Source organism: Myxocyprinus asiaticus, chromosome 37, assembly GCF_019703515.2.
Source record: "Myxocyprinus asiaticus isolate MX2 ecotype Aquarium Trade chromosome 37, UBuf_Myxa_2, whole genome shotgun sequence".
Classification (NCBI taxonomy): domain Eukaryota; kingdom Metazoa; phylum Chordata; class Actinopteri; order Cypriniformes; family Catostomidae; genus Myxocyprinus; species Myxocyprinus asiaticus.
Window position 1 is genome coordinate 19,135,601 of NC_059380.1, and position 15,335 is coordinate 19,150,935.

At 37.1% G+C, this 15,335-nt stretch overlaps 1 protein-coding gene across 7 annotated transcripts in view; it reads right to left on the minus strand.

Annotated features, from left to right (window-relative positions):
* Positions 1-5,378: 5,378 nt before the first annotated feature.
* Positions 5,379-15,335, minus strand: part of kif21b (kinesin family member 21B) — a 126,932-nt gene continuing 116,975 nt past the window's right edge. For 3 of the 7 annotated variants that reach the window (XM_051676435.1, XM_051676437.1, XM_051676434.1), the window contains one exon: positions 5,379-10,693. In XM_051676435.1, coding sequence (XP_051532395.1) covers positions 10,645-10,693 — 49 coding nt within the window. In that variant the 3' untranslated portion in view covers positions 5,379-10,644. Of the gene's footprint in view, positions 10,694-11,208; positions 11,241-15,188; positions 15,325-15,335 lie in introns of all 7 variants that reach the window. The other 4 variants (XM_051676433.1, XM_051676432.1, XR_007895062.1 and 1 more) reach the window with 3 other exon arrangements.

Consider the following 15,335-nt stretch of genomic DNA (forward strand, 5'->3'; position numbering starts at 1 on the left):
AATACCAATGATTTAATTTGTAAGTGTAGTGGAATACAGTTACTTATATTTTGTATTTTAAATACGTAATCCGTTACATGTATTTCGTTACTCCCAAACCCTGTATATATATATATATATATATATATATATATATATATATATATATATATATATATATATATATATATATATATATATATATATATATATATATATACACACACACACACACATACATATATACATATTATGGCATGCCGTTCAGGAAATTATTGTATTTATAATATGAATATTTCATTATATGGAATGAAACTCTGAATATATAGAATGAAACTTGAATATATATGAAATGAAACTGTGAATATATAAAATGAGAGAAACTCTGAATATATAGAATGAAACTTGAATATATAGAATGACAGTGTGAATATATGGAATGAAACTGAATATATAGAATGAAACTTGAATATATGGAAGGAAACTCTGAATATATGGAATGAAAGTGCAAATTTGACAGTACTTAATTAATAATGTATAGCTAGTTATATCCTTGTTATCAGAGCAATAGCCTTCTGAATTCCATGACTTTAAAAATGACAGTCCCTGAAATTTTCCAATACTTTGTTGAACTAGAAAACTTTTTTGCAACAGCTGATCATACTCCAAACAACACAAACAGTTTGGAGTCTACATCCCGCCATCTTGAGGATCATATTTCCATTGCAACATTCTTAGTGCTTATGAGTAATCATTTTCAACAAAATGTTGCTGAAAGAACATTATGCATCATTGTTGAAGGAATTTACAAATCTCTTAGGGAGATGTTGGCTGAAATAGCACTCCAGGTAGAAGCTGATATACAAGTGCATGGTATGGGTGCACATTCTGCATCACAGAGAGGAAGGCTGAGGTAAGTGATGATAATGGAAGTGTATGTTGATGGAGGATGATGCAAGAATACTGTACCTAACCTTTTTGCAAGTTGCAAACAAAATGATTAATACAAAGTTATTAGGAAAATTCATTAACACTATATATGTGAATTAACACATTTTTGTTATTTAGTTTAAGTACCTTTAAGGTACAACATACCAGCTGCTTTGCTGATTCACATGCGGGACTTTGGATTTAGCTGGATGGCCATATCTCAAATGTTGTCTGTAAGCATTCGAACACTGTACAACCACAGGAGAAAACCTTATGATTGAGAATCAAAGGGCAAACAGAGGAAGCTTTATGGTTGGATGTAGAGTTCATAATCAACGAATTGAAAGATTGTGGGCAGAACTAAACAGGGTGGTGTCAGCTTACTTTAAAGACCTTTTCCTTGACATGGAAAATGTTGGAAATTTAGATAGTAACAACCCACTTCACATTAGGGCTCTTCACCATGTTCACCTTTCAGGAATAAACAGATCTGTGGATGAGTTTGTAAGCCAGTGGAACCACCATAGTTTAAGGACAATGGAAAGTAACTCCCCACTGCAACTTTGGGCAGTTGGAATGTTCCAACTTCCTGAACATCAAAGACCACTCAATCATGTGCATGTGCAAAGGCCTCATGATCACCACCAGTGTCCTCCTGAGTTAAGGCCATTTAATCAGTTGATTGATGATGGAAATCATGGAATAGAACTTTTCACATGCATGTAACCTGCTTCAAATAAATACATAGTCTGCTAAGTAATTTTGTTGATGTTCATCATATTGAAGTTATTGTGGTGTCAGACAAACATTGCATTGTCATGTACAAATAGTAAATAATTTTGAGAAAAAACACAAAATCCAATGCTGTTATTTTGTAAAAGACTCCATTTGAAAAGACTAGTTTAATCTTCTTTCAGTTGTGCCTTTTAAAGTACAACAATGGACAAGAGGAGTCCCTAGGTCAGAAGATGCATAAATGCTAAAAATAATTTTCTTTCATGATGAACCAGTTTCTTTCTATATATTCAGAATTTCCTTTTAAATAATCTCAGGTTTCATTCCATATATTCCTAATTTTATCCCATATATTCAGACTTCATTCCATATACTCATACATGTAATTATTTCCTTTTAAATATTTTCAAGTTTCATTCCATATATTCAGAGTTTCATTCTATATATTACGAGTTATCGTTCCATATATTCTGACTTTCGTTCGGTATATTGCGAATTTCATTCTATATATTCAGTTTCATTCCATATATTCAGAGTTTCATTCCATATACTCAAACTTCATATTATAAATACAATAATTTCCTGAACGGCATGCCATAACATATATACATACATACAGACACCCACACACATATACAGTACATACTGTATACACATACACACATTTATACATATACTGTACAGACATGACATATTTACTTCTGTATTATATATGTATACAGTATGTATACACAGTAGGAAATATCAATGTTACAGTAGATTTCAAGGCAAGTTCACCAAGATGCTTGGAACATATCTGCCAGCAACCTTTTGCGAAGAAAAAAATAAAATAAATTAAAAATAAAGCTCAAATGTACCTATAAAAATTGGTGCTGTTTTAAAGGCATAGGGTGGTCACACCAAAAATGTATTATGTTTACAGCACTCTGTATGACATTAATCGATTAAAAAAAATAAAAAATCTTTATGGATTTATTTTTAAAGACATCCTCAACATACAACATTTTTCAAAAGTGCCTAAAACCTTAGCTTTAGTGCAAAAACTACAGCGCAAAAATTTGCAAAAGAAAAACAAAGTAAATCTTACTGGTCATTCTTTTCAGTGTAGCTGAATTTGCGACACACAGATTGATTGAGTTTGATTGGACGCATAGACTTTGACATCAAAAAGCATTTTCTCAACCCTTATAAATTGAAGCCTATTTGTTTTGCTATCCTAACTATGCATGATTATATGGTTAGTAAGTTGAAGCTTCTTTTTCTTTTCAGATCTGCATTTTTGGGCCCAACCCAACCCAACAGAACCACTGCTCTACAGTATAACAAAAGATTTTATATCCAAACCACTATCTTTCTCTCAGTTTCGCTCTCTTTAACTCTTATACACTTATCTGAAATTCAACTCTTCCCTTCCAGCTTTATTTTCAGGAGAGAAGTGTAAGAGCGGGCCATCAGTGCACACAGCCCTGTGCAGAGAAAACGCCCCCCCCTGCGGTGAGCTCAATGAGCCTTGGCCTCTCCGCACCCACTGATCACAGTGTAGCCGCGATACCATCCTCCATCTCTCCCACCGCTTCTGACACAATTTCTTATTATCTCCCCTCAGCAGACTCCATGGGAAGCAGCGATGCCCCTAAGAGCAAAGGGAGTGAGAACTGCCACAGCACTGCAGCTCAAAGGGTTCAGAAGCGCAGCCAAGGGGTGGGACCGCCAAAAATGGCAGATGTGCCACAGCAAGATACACAGAGATGAATGAGAGGCTTGTACTAACGTCTGACTGTGTGTGTAATGTCTCCACCGAAGCATATTAAGCATTTCCTGGCAAGTCTAATATAGCACTATGCAATTTAAGAAAGCACTTGCATAATAAACGAATATAGCACCCGACAATAAATATTCTGTCATTGTTTACTCACACTCCTGTCATTGTAAAGTCATATGACTTACTTTCTTCTGTGACACAAAAAAGGAGAATTGTTGAAGGATTCACTGATCTTTCTGTTCCATATAATGAAAGTGAACGGGGACTCGGGCTGTCGAGGACAACATTTTTTTTTATTGTTCCAAATATTCTAAAGCCATATGAAAGCTTTGGGTTGATAAACAGACTGGTGTAAGTTCTTGTTCACTGAAAATCATTTCAGCACAGGGGTGCACATCAGCACATCAAACATAACATGTGAAGAGTGAATTGCAGGACTTTAAGTGAATAATTTTTTTAATTTCAGTCAGTTTTATTACACAAATGTATCATATAACTTCAGAAGATTGGAAAACAGTATTGACAACTTTAGCCTGACAGCCCAAGTACCCATTCACTTTCACAAAAAGGAAAAGGGAGGCCTGTACATTCTTCAACAATTCTCTATTCTCAAATGTCTTCTGTTGAAGAAAGATAGTCATATGGGTTAGGAATGACACAGCAAACTATTCCTTTAAATAGATGATTAAATTTAGTTATGTATGATGGAGGATGTTTGTAAACAGTCTACAAGATCATATACCATTTCAGGGACATATAGTCTCAATCACATGTTGACAGCCATCATCCATCATCTCCCTACAGTCATCCCGAGGAAAGAAAGACAAGCACGCCCACACTAGATTTACACACGAAATGAAGACATATGAGCTCTGTTTAAATTGCACTGGTCTTTCTGGAAAGCCCCATCTCCCTCTGCACTCTGTAACAGCATCAGGGGCCAACGCAATTCAGCGGAGTAGTTGTTCCCACATAGTCAATAAAAGGTTCTTACTATACTGTTTTTGTTGTTGATTTGTTTTACAAAATGCTTTTGCAAGTTCAAAATTTCAGCATTTCCGCAGATATCCGGTGGGACAAAGAAAGCTTGATCAATCCCCGTTAGAAATGTCACGTCTGTGTCTTTTATCATCATTAGCAAGGGAAATATCACAGTTTCTGTGATGAATATCGTTTATTCCCTCAAGGGTTGTCCATGTTCTGAATGGCAGACACGATTTGTATCATCTGTGGGGGAATCTCACGAAACCTGTCAGAAAATGCAACCCATTTTTGGGGCCAAGAAGTTTTTTGCATCCTGACATTGTTTTTATGACAATTAGGTGAATTTTCCTACTTTCTCATTATGGAATTGCAAAAAATAAAATAAAAATAAAAATAAAAAAAAGCATCATGGTAGTATTTTTTTAGCTATTGCTAATCTAATAAGAATGACATTCGCAAAAAATAGAAAATACAAAAAACACAACACTAAACTAAACTAAAAACACAGAGGTACAAAGTACAGATGCTTTACAGAAATGAAAAATGTTGAGGAAATGTGCACACTGCAGTGTTGTCACTGCAAAGTTTGTATTTTTTATTTTTTTTTAAACAAAATATAATTTTGTCTTTTTTGATTTTGTTGTAAAATATAATTTGGTCTAATATCACCCTATAATGTTATGTTTCTACGGTGCTGTACTGTAACCCATATACAGTTTAAATAAGGGTGAAATACTGGTTTAATATCACGTCTTCGTGTGATTCAGCCCTGCAAGTAGTACGATACGTTTGTATGATGCTTCAAAACTGTTTTTGAGCTACCGACGACAGCACTGATTTCAGACAGATCATATCAGCAGGATCATCACAGACAGGAAACAGGAACTAAACCGTATCACTTAGATAGACAGCATGAAAACAGAGCAATAACAACATACTGAATTAACTCTTATATGGTTACAAAAAAAGGACAAAGAAATCCACAACATATATTTTTTGTTTGTTTATTTATCTGGAGGAATGCTCATTAAATAAAACCTGTACAAAATGTAGTCAAATATTTTACAACCAGTTTGGTCACATGCACATGTAACAAATTCAAAGTCTGTACAAACATTTACATTGCTTGGGAGAAGTCTAAGCAATAAAAGGCACCTGAAACCTTTGTTGGTATGCCACACTGTGTTTTACAATCTCTCAGCACCTGCCTCCACCTGTTCCGAGATCAATAAACCATTAGATAAACTAAAAGTCAGCAGTTTTACGATGACTTGAACAGAACAGATGAACGCATATAAACTGCTGCTGGGTCAGTTGATTGTTCTGTCAAAGCCTTTACATTCAGCCTCGTTTTCTCTATTACTTAAACATCTTTCTTTAATCTGTATATTAAGTGCATACCTGGGTTGCCAGGTAACTGGAAAGCACCTCATTTAAATAGATTTGTTTTTCCAAAATATGCATAAGGCATTTAAAAACCAAGTTTCAAGGTGGCATGATGTTCCACATGCTGAAACGAGCTTACATTTCTAAATTGAGATAGAGGTCTCAGAAGTGGAAAGCATATTGCGTATTGCAGTATGGCCCTGCGGTTCAGGGCGTGAGACAGAGATAGAGGGTGTAAGGCAGCTTGGACAAAGATATACTGCCAGTGAAATCCTCCTTACCTTTGGCATTACAGGGGGCAACGCTGCTCAATAGTCCAGGTTAACACTATGTTAATCAAAGGCAGAGGTGTCTACAATCTCCCCTGTACAGAAAAGCCTTTATTTGAGACTACACACAGATGTAGAAGATTATGTAGTCAGTGGTATGCATCACTGGCCTAGAATATAAATTCTGAGCACCTTAAAGCCACAACTAAGCTCTGACTAAACGTACTGGTAAATTACTGCTGTGAAGCTGAATGCAGTGAAAAAGATAAAAGCTAACACACTCCCACGACGAAATTGTCAGGATTTGTTCGACTTTTCTAAATTTGGCTAATTCATATGATACAGTGCGACTGCACTCGTTTTAATTCCTATGACTTTCACTACAGCCAATGACGTCGCTGGACAGCGTTTCCATCTATTACGCGACAATTACTTGTTTCTGTCACACACAACAGCTTCCTATCATGTTTACACACTCTACTGGCTGGCTAAGTTTAGATAAGGGCATAATATTAATAAGTATGTCCTTAACATCTCGTGCACAGAACTCGGGCTTACTTCCGCATCAGACATCCGGGAATTTGCACTTGATGAAGTCGTACGAGTTTATGCAAACAACATCGTGCAAGACCATATGAAATAGCCAACTCGTAAATGATGTACGAGATCGGGTTATAAAAGCCCAAAAGCTTCCAATACTGTGAGTCAACACTGCAAAAGACTGTCTTTGAGCTGAGCACCAGGAATTGCAGGCCATTGATTGGCATTACTGTTAAAGCAGCAGGTATTTAAGGTTGTAACTGTCAATCTTAGAAGCAGTCTTGTAAACCAATGAGCTTTTAGACACAAAAGGAGAGAGAGAGAGAGCGAGAGCGAGCTGAGAGGCTGAAAATGATCAGTGTGGATCCCCCTCCCCCATTTATAAAATCAGCGGTATTCAAAACACGCTTTTTGTTTCTTAAATGAAATTATTTAAGGACAAAAAGAGTTTTAAAGAGTCATTTGTAATCTTGCTAATGAGGGCACTTATTAAAAAGGGGGTTCAACCTGTAATAGAATACTTTCCATAACCAGATCAGTTTTGAGCATAACGTTTAAAAAAATGTTGCAAGGTTATTAATCCAGGGAAAATGTAGGACAATGTGCAAATGATTGTTTAAATCAAACTTTGGCGACATATTTTGATGCTGTATATTTCAGCTGCTTTCTTTCAAGAGCAAGATACACCGACACATATAAAAAGAGATGCACGATTGTAGAAAGCAGCATTTTGTTTGAAAAGAAAAATCCTTTGAAGTAGAGGCTCTGATCATTATTTAATAAATTTGGCCTTGTTCCAAATTCTGTCAATTTGTAGAAAAGATCAAAATTGCATTTCATTTTATGAGTGTATTACTTATTTGCAGTGAAGAGAGGACCAAAAAACCGGTCATTTGGTCAAATTCCACACTATAATGTTATGTTTCTACAGCGCTGTACTGTAACCCATATACAGTCTTAAGGATGAAATACTGATTTAATGAGGGTGCAGAACATACTCCCCCTACTGTCAAATAAAAAAAGGCAAACTGCCTAAGCTGCAATCCATTGGCGGAGATCTAGTACTAATCTTAAGGGTGAAGAAGCCCCTAATGCGTTCTTCCTCATGAATATGTATGCATATATATGAGCTTTACAGTATGTAAATGGATCCTGCTAACAGATTTCTCTGTTAAGATGATTACTACTAAAATATCCCTAGTCACAAGCCAAATAATGTTTCAGATCCATTATGTAGTCCTGTGGATGCTCATACATGATGTAGCTTCAGATGACGTTAACAGCTTTGTGTTTGACATTGCAATGTATTTGAAAGGAATAATGAAACAGAAACATGACAGTGCTTGCTGCACATCAAAAAAGGGTCAATCGCACCGTTTGATTAAATCCTTTTGGCTTCATGACTAATTATTATCATATCTTTCATACACAATAAAGCTCTTTTCGGAGCTTGGGAATCCCCACTGCAGCACTTGACGTGTGATTAACAGTGCTGTGGGTCGTTCATCAGATAAACCACATCCCTGTCACCTGGAAATAAGAGCTTCCTCCTTCCAGTGGCTCTTGTATGAGGCTGCTGCACATAGGCACAAAACTGCCAGTGGCCACCTAGAAATGTTGTGCAGATAAGAGTGATAGATATGTTTCATTAAAAAAAGACTGTAAATCTGGGAAAGCCTGGGAAGGGAGCAGCACGAGGCACAGCAAGACTGATGGCTTAAAAATAAAGTTGCATGTGTTCTTCCAAGACAAACTTGCCAACGCCCACATACCCCCACCAGGCATGCCATATCCTTCAATACAGAAGAGGCTGCTTCCTGTTTTATTTGATTTTTTTTCAAGAAGGATAGAGAAAAGAAAAAAAACAGTCTCAAATTTGACCTAGTTTAACACTGCTGTTTTGCTTATCATTGGATGCTTGTAGAGGAGTGAGCTTGTAAAGATACATTTCAATATATCTGTGTTTGTGTATATTTAAGCTATTGTACAACTTGTATATCTTGTGTTCTATTAGGGTGAATATCACAAAAACATGTAAAGGTCACATTTCACCCAAAGACAAAATAAACCTATTTTTAGGTCCATTAACATTTTTTACATTGTGACATACTTCAACATTTAGAGTTCATTTTGCAATTTGCATTATTCTCAATGGCGATTCCCATTAGATTGTACAACAAATAATGCTGTACTGTATAAATCCTTTATAACTTTGCAGTAATGAGAATGAGATTTTTTTTTCATTGTGGTAATGAGAATTGGGGGAAGGGGGATGATTATTTGTCATGAAAATAATGTCATAATGTAAATCTTAATGGTACTTAAAAAAGGCTTCATTGTATTTAGGCAAATATATAATTTCTTATTCATTTCTTTTGATTTTGGGGAGAAATATAACTTTGGCATGGTTATACTTCTCTCATTATGTGACTTCATAAACATGGACCAGACATGGTGAGGACTGGCAAGACAATATCAAAAGTTGCATCTGAACCTACAAATGTTTTGCAAATTATTTAACACTTATGTTTTAAAACGTTATATAGAGTAGCAGGTCCAGTACTAGGATGCAATCTTAGGGTATGTCGGGGGTGGGAGTGGTAGAGGTTGGTATGGTTTGTCCAAAGCAATGTATTGTTTGGTCGTTTTGGGGGGGAGAGTAGTCCTAATATATATATATATATATATATATATATATATATATATATATATATATATATATATATATATATATAAAGATTGGGCAAATAAATTACCAACTTTTCATCTAACAATCCAGTGTCAGATTGTCTAAAATTTGTTAGAAAACAGTTCTGCAATAATAACTGTGAGTTAAAGCTATCTCCTCTATCATTCCAATACAAAACTGTGTGCAGCAACATTGTTGGACCATTTTCTGGTGTCCACAGGGGGATCGCTGCCTAATAATCAGATGCTTGAGTCTGAGGCAGCTCTAATTCCGTGAGGAGAACATCCTGTTAGTGATACTAAACCCAACAGTCCCCTGGTAAACTGGGCATATTACGTGCACACCCTCAAAATGCCCACTCAGCAGACTCTAAATTCTGCTTCCACTTCTGAGACCTCTATCTACACTTCACGGATAATAAAGCTGGGATCCGGCAAACCGAAATGTAATTTAAACCTGAGGTAGACAAAGTAAAATTTCACAGCAACAGAGAAACAATGGCAACAGCAACAGGGAGACAATGGTTTTCAAAAGCAAAGGAAGCCTGTCAGAAGGGTTGTACAAAGTGGTGCCCAGTGTTTGCCTGTGGTTTAAGGAAGTTTTAAGGAAGTCGTTAGCCTTTTGAAATGTTCAGAGAAAGCTCCAGTAGAGGAGGTCACTGAAATAAGTGGAGGACCGTACTATTGCACAATGTCTCAGAACTGAGATTGAAAAGGTTGCGTCTGCTCTTCTTCATCTAGCATCTTCATCTTCAACTACAGTCATTATGGAATGTTCTGGAGACTAACTGGCAATGGTTTAGCTTCTAGTGACAAGCCTCAGACCAGAGTCATATGGCTCTCTAGGACGAAAAACCCCCAAAAAAACTTCATGCCAGTGCAACTCTGAAGTAGCCTTCCTTCATCTTGTATTCTTTGTTGTCCTTGACATGGGAAATGTGCAGAAAAAAACAGCAGCTGCAGATAAAGTTGTCACAAGGACTTTTTTTCCTAGACAGGAAATGCAAAATGACACTTCATTAGTACAGATGCTACAGTTTCAGTGTCAAATGTGGTGTAACCAAAATGGCACCTATAAAACATCTAGAAGATGGTAAATGGCAGTTCCTCGGACAGACTGTTGGCTTCATTTTCGAACATTTCAGATATATCAGGCTCTGAGATGTTGAAGGTTTTTGTCTTATAAACATAGCTGTGTCTCATCTCCTTAGGGCAGGTCCATCTAACCGACTTTCTGGAACGAGAACTCTGAACCAGGGACTTCATGGCAAGGTCAGCTTTGGGCACCATAAAGTTGGACTGTCGTGTTCAATTGGCAGCCAGCTCAAACAAAGGGCACCATCGATAACAATGATTCCAAACTCAGGATTGTCACCTTTTCTTCCCCATCTTCGGATGCCAGATTTTTACTGTCATGTCACTGTGGGAGAAAAAAAGTGAGATATAAAATGAGCGGTGGAGGAGAGGCACAGGGCCAATAATTAGAAACAATCTTCAGACACCGTCATTGTAGCTCCTCACACTGAAGAGATGGCACAGACATCAAAACCAGGAGTTCACAAAGAGAAACCGCCACACAAGTCCCTGCCTCTCTCACCAATTATGTGCAAGCACCTTTTTATCCCAAATAAAAATCAAAACCCTGCTGCCAAATCAAGCCCCAGACCCACATGCTTACATCTTAACAAGCACACGGTATTTCTAATGACAAATACTTTTATATTGCAGTACGATTGAAATAAATGGGTCATTGGTCTGGGGAGAAAGTTCAAATAAAATTTTCACTGCAAAAAAAATCCTATTCTTAATCAGTATTTTTGTCTTAATTAGTATTTTTTCCAGTAAAAAATCAAAACATCCTTTAAACAACATACATTTTCAAAAGACAAGATTGTTTTAAGATGATATATCTGAAATTAAGTTTATTTATCTTACCCCATTGGCAAATAGTTGTTTTATCCATAAGTCTAAAAAAAAAAAAAAGAAAAATATGTAGTCATTGCTCTATAGAGGAAATCTTCACCAAACTCTCTAAACTTGCTAGATCTCGCTAAAACCACTTGGTGGAAAAGTACATTGACTTAACAGGAATATACAACTGGTTAAAAACCCCAATATTGCAGTGGGAATGGGGAAAATGGCACCAGGTCTCAAAGGGTGTCGAGGAAGAAGGTATCTGGTGGTACCTAGACCTGAACTAGAACCAATTAAAAGGATTTATGCCACTGATGTTGAACGCAATTAAAGTTGCAAAAGGCTTTAATTGTGTTCTTAAAACATGATCTAACTTCAGCACACTGAGACAGGAAAAAAATTAGTTCAGTGCCTAATCACAATTTCCTTATTGGCCCAAAGAAAATGAAGGACTTGGGAGAAGTTCTGTGGGATCAAGAGAAGAATAAAACATCTAGAAAAAAGTTGGCTTATGAAAAGAAACTGGTGCAGTGAGAGAGCAAAGAAGATACACAGAGGGAGAAATAACAAACAGAGCAAGAAATAATTGACAACTCCGACAACAATAAAATGACACCACTGAACTGTGAAGTTTGTTCTCAGGCATTCCGCGGCTCGCGTCCCCTTGAATGCATTTGAAATGCTGCCGCTCGACTTGTCTTTAACCTTCAGGAACTGTCACACCTTTGCTCAAGTCTCTACACTGGCTGCCTCTAGCTGCCAGAAACACTGCTGAAAATGGCCTGGTCATTCATAACACTGAACTCTTCATCAAATTGTATACACACATCCAGGCCACTGCAACTGGCTTCTCAGCACAATGCATATCTGTCTGTGTATACAGTGGGGTTCAAAAGTCCACTTGTGAAAATGCTTCTATTTTGAATTTTTCTAAGCAATATGTGGTTTGCTGGATCCGCACAAGTGTGTGAGAGCAACTTCAAAGTAAAAGCACTTCATGTGTGTTATAAGTGTCATATTCACTGCGCACTGTATGTACAATTGGTTTAATTCTGTCTTTTGTGAGAATATGTGATGGCTAATGAGTACATGCCATCAGATGTTGCTGGACAACTGTGTTATTTCCTTCTTCCTAATATATTAACTATTTATTTAGGTGCAAATAAATTACTAAAATTGGATGACTAAACAGAAATCAAAAGAAACTGCTATCTACCATTTAAAACACAATCTTCGTTTTATTACAGAATAAAAGCATTGTGTGAAATTTTGAGTAAATATCATGCTAAATATGATTTTTTGTGTGTGCATGTTGTTTACTATATTAAATTGTGTGATATATCGGCAATTATATCGGTCTATCGGCCACCTTACTCTCTGGATATCGGCACTGGCCCTTAAAAAACCCATGTCGGTCGACCACTAGTCTGTATAACTAACAATCCAGCTAACTTTCACAATCTTTTGAGAATTTGTAATTGTTGTAGCACCAAGGTCTAACCTTAGCACTTGAATCAATTTCTTAGCTACCCTGTTCTAGTAAATGAATCATGTTGCCAGATGTTTGACGTCAGCATAAGGTCTAATCCACGCTGTAGCTGATACTGTCCATAAACCACTCACTTTGACAGGAAGAACCATCTGACCAACAAGTAAAATGGCTAAGCATATTTATATTTTTACGTATTAAGGTTGTGAGAATCTGCTACAATAATGACAGACTGCAATGCAACAGTGGTAGTTATATATTTTAAATAATGGCACAGCAAAAGGTGGTAAAGATAATACAGAAAAAAAAAGAAAAAAGAAAATACTAGAAAATGTGAGCAGAATTTCGGAATTTCAGAAATTTCATCCATCACAAACTCAAATGACTTTTATTTTGAAGAATATCTCAGATTGTTTTTGTCTATGCGATGTAAAAATATTTTCAAGCACCAAAAAGCACATAAAGGCGGCATAAAATTAATCCATACCATTTATGTGGTTTTAATCCATGTCTTCTAAAGCAACATGACACAAATCAAAAATTCAGCTTGACGCATGTGTGTTTGCTTGCTCATGCAAGAACTGACGCATGCACGATACAACCAGATGTTCTCGCATGAACTTGCAAACATGCACGCATCAAGTGCAAACATATGTGAAAGAGCTTCTCATGAACATGCATAGTAGAGCTGGGTGGAAGGGAAGATTTTTTTGTGAATAAGGACTGCATTTTTTGGTTTGTTTCGTACCTAAAGCTATAGAGCTGTTCAGTTTGTTGTCCACAAACCCGGAAGGGAATTAGCTATGTGTTCCCTCTGGAGTTTTGGATTTATGAGTAAAATAAGGTCTGTGGTAAATATTACTTAACGAAACGTGGACGTTTTGTTTTACAATATCTATTATACACTTTTATACCTCAAACGTGAATTTTGAAGCCGTATTGAATTGTGTATGTATATATATAATTATTATTTATGTATTTATTTATTTATTTTTTCTCCCAATTTGGAATGGCCAATTCCCAATGTGCTTTTAAGTCCTCGTGGACACGTAGTGATTCGCCTCAGTCCGGGTGGCAGAGGACGAATCCCAGTTGCCTCCGCGTCCGAGATCGTCAACCCGCGCATCTTATCACGTGGCTTGTTTAGCACGTTGCCATGGAGACATAGCGTGTGTGGAGGCTTCACGCCACCCACGCGGCATCCACGCTCAACTCACCACACACCCCACCAAGAACGAACCACATTATAGTGATCACGAGGAGGTTACCCCATGTGACTCTACCCTCCCTAGCAACTGGGCCAATTTGTTTGCTTAGGAGACCTGGCTGGAGTCACTCAGCACACCCTGGGATTCGAACTAGCAAACTCCAGGGGTGGTAGCCAGCGTCTTTACCACTGAGCTACTCAGGCCCCTGTATACTTTTTTTTTTTTTTTTTTTTTAAATCACACAGGGGCTTCAAAATTCATGTTTGAGGTATGAAAGTGTGTAATATATGTTGTAGAACAAAACGTCCATGTATCATGAAATATATTATTTTACTCATAAGTTGAAAAAACGAAATTACTCAAGCCATTTAGATTACTTTTAGGCTGCATTTATTTCCTTTTTGGAGCTTGAAAGTGTTTGGACCCCATTGACTTACATTGTGTGGGGGAAAAGAACTGCCCAGATATTCTTCAAAATATCTTATTTTGTGTTCCACATACGAAAGTCATATGAGTTTGGGACAGCATGAGCAAATATTGACAAAAATGTTCATTTTTGGGTGAACTATTCCTTTAAGAAATAACAACTACTGGCTATTTTATGGACATTCAGTTGTGCATAATTATATCTCAATTTTGTCTCAACCCCCTGACTCCCAGAGGTTGTGCAGCCAGCTGCCAGCAAGCTAATCAGATTGGAGTTTTAGAAGTTTGTTATCATTTTTGTGTGCAAAGTATATCAGACAATTCGTGACTGGTCTGTGGGCGTATCATTTGAGGCAGAGACTACTGCTTTTATGTGATATGTACACTTTGTTGTCACTTGGTAAGAAAGTGTCGTCCAAGTACACCAAAGGAATTTTAGAAATCCCATCCTTCAGAAATAGAGTATTTCACAGGCAGAACTGATGGACTCTAAGATTACATTGCAATATACATTTTTACTAATATCGCCCGCCCCTTTATTGAACCTCATAAATCCAGCAATAAATTCTTCCTGAAAACAATTTTGCTTCCTTGCAGACTGATAAAAAACCTATTCACTTTGACTGCTAGAAGTTGCGAAGCCACCAGCCAATCAGATTGAACCGTGCCATATGTGTGTGCAAAATGCATCAGACGATCGATGATCTGTCTTTTGGTGCACCATCTAAGACTCAACTGACCACTTTTATATGATATGTGCACTTGTTGCAAGGGAACTTTTGTAAATAACGACAGAGGGACAGGGGAAAAGGGAAAAATTAACTCAAGCAGAGAGTCAAATGAACAGAAAAGAGGTAAAGTGAGAAAAAGGACAGTACCAGAGGGAACCAGAGGCAGGAGGTGTTAGTGGAGGCTCAGGGGAGGCTGGTAGCCCGGCCCTTGATGGCCAGGACCCGACGGGGCAGACAGGGTGTGAGCCCAGGGACATAACTCCACAACTTCACCCGACAGTCGCTGTAGTTATT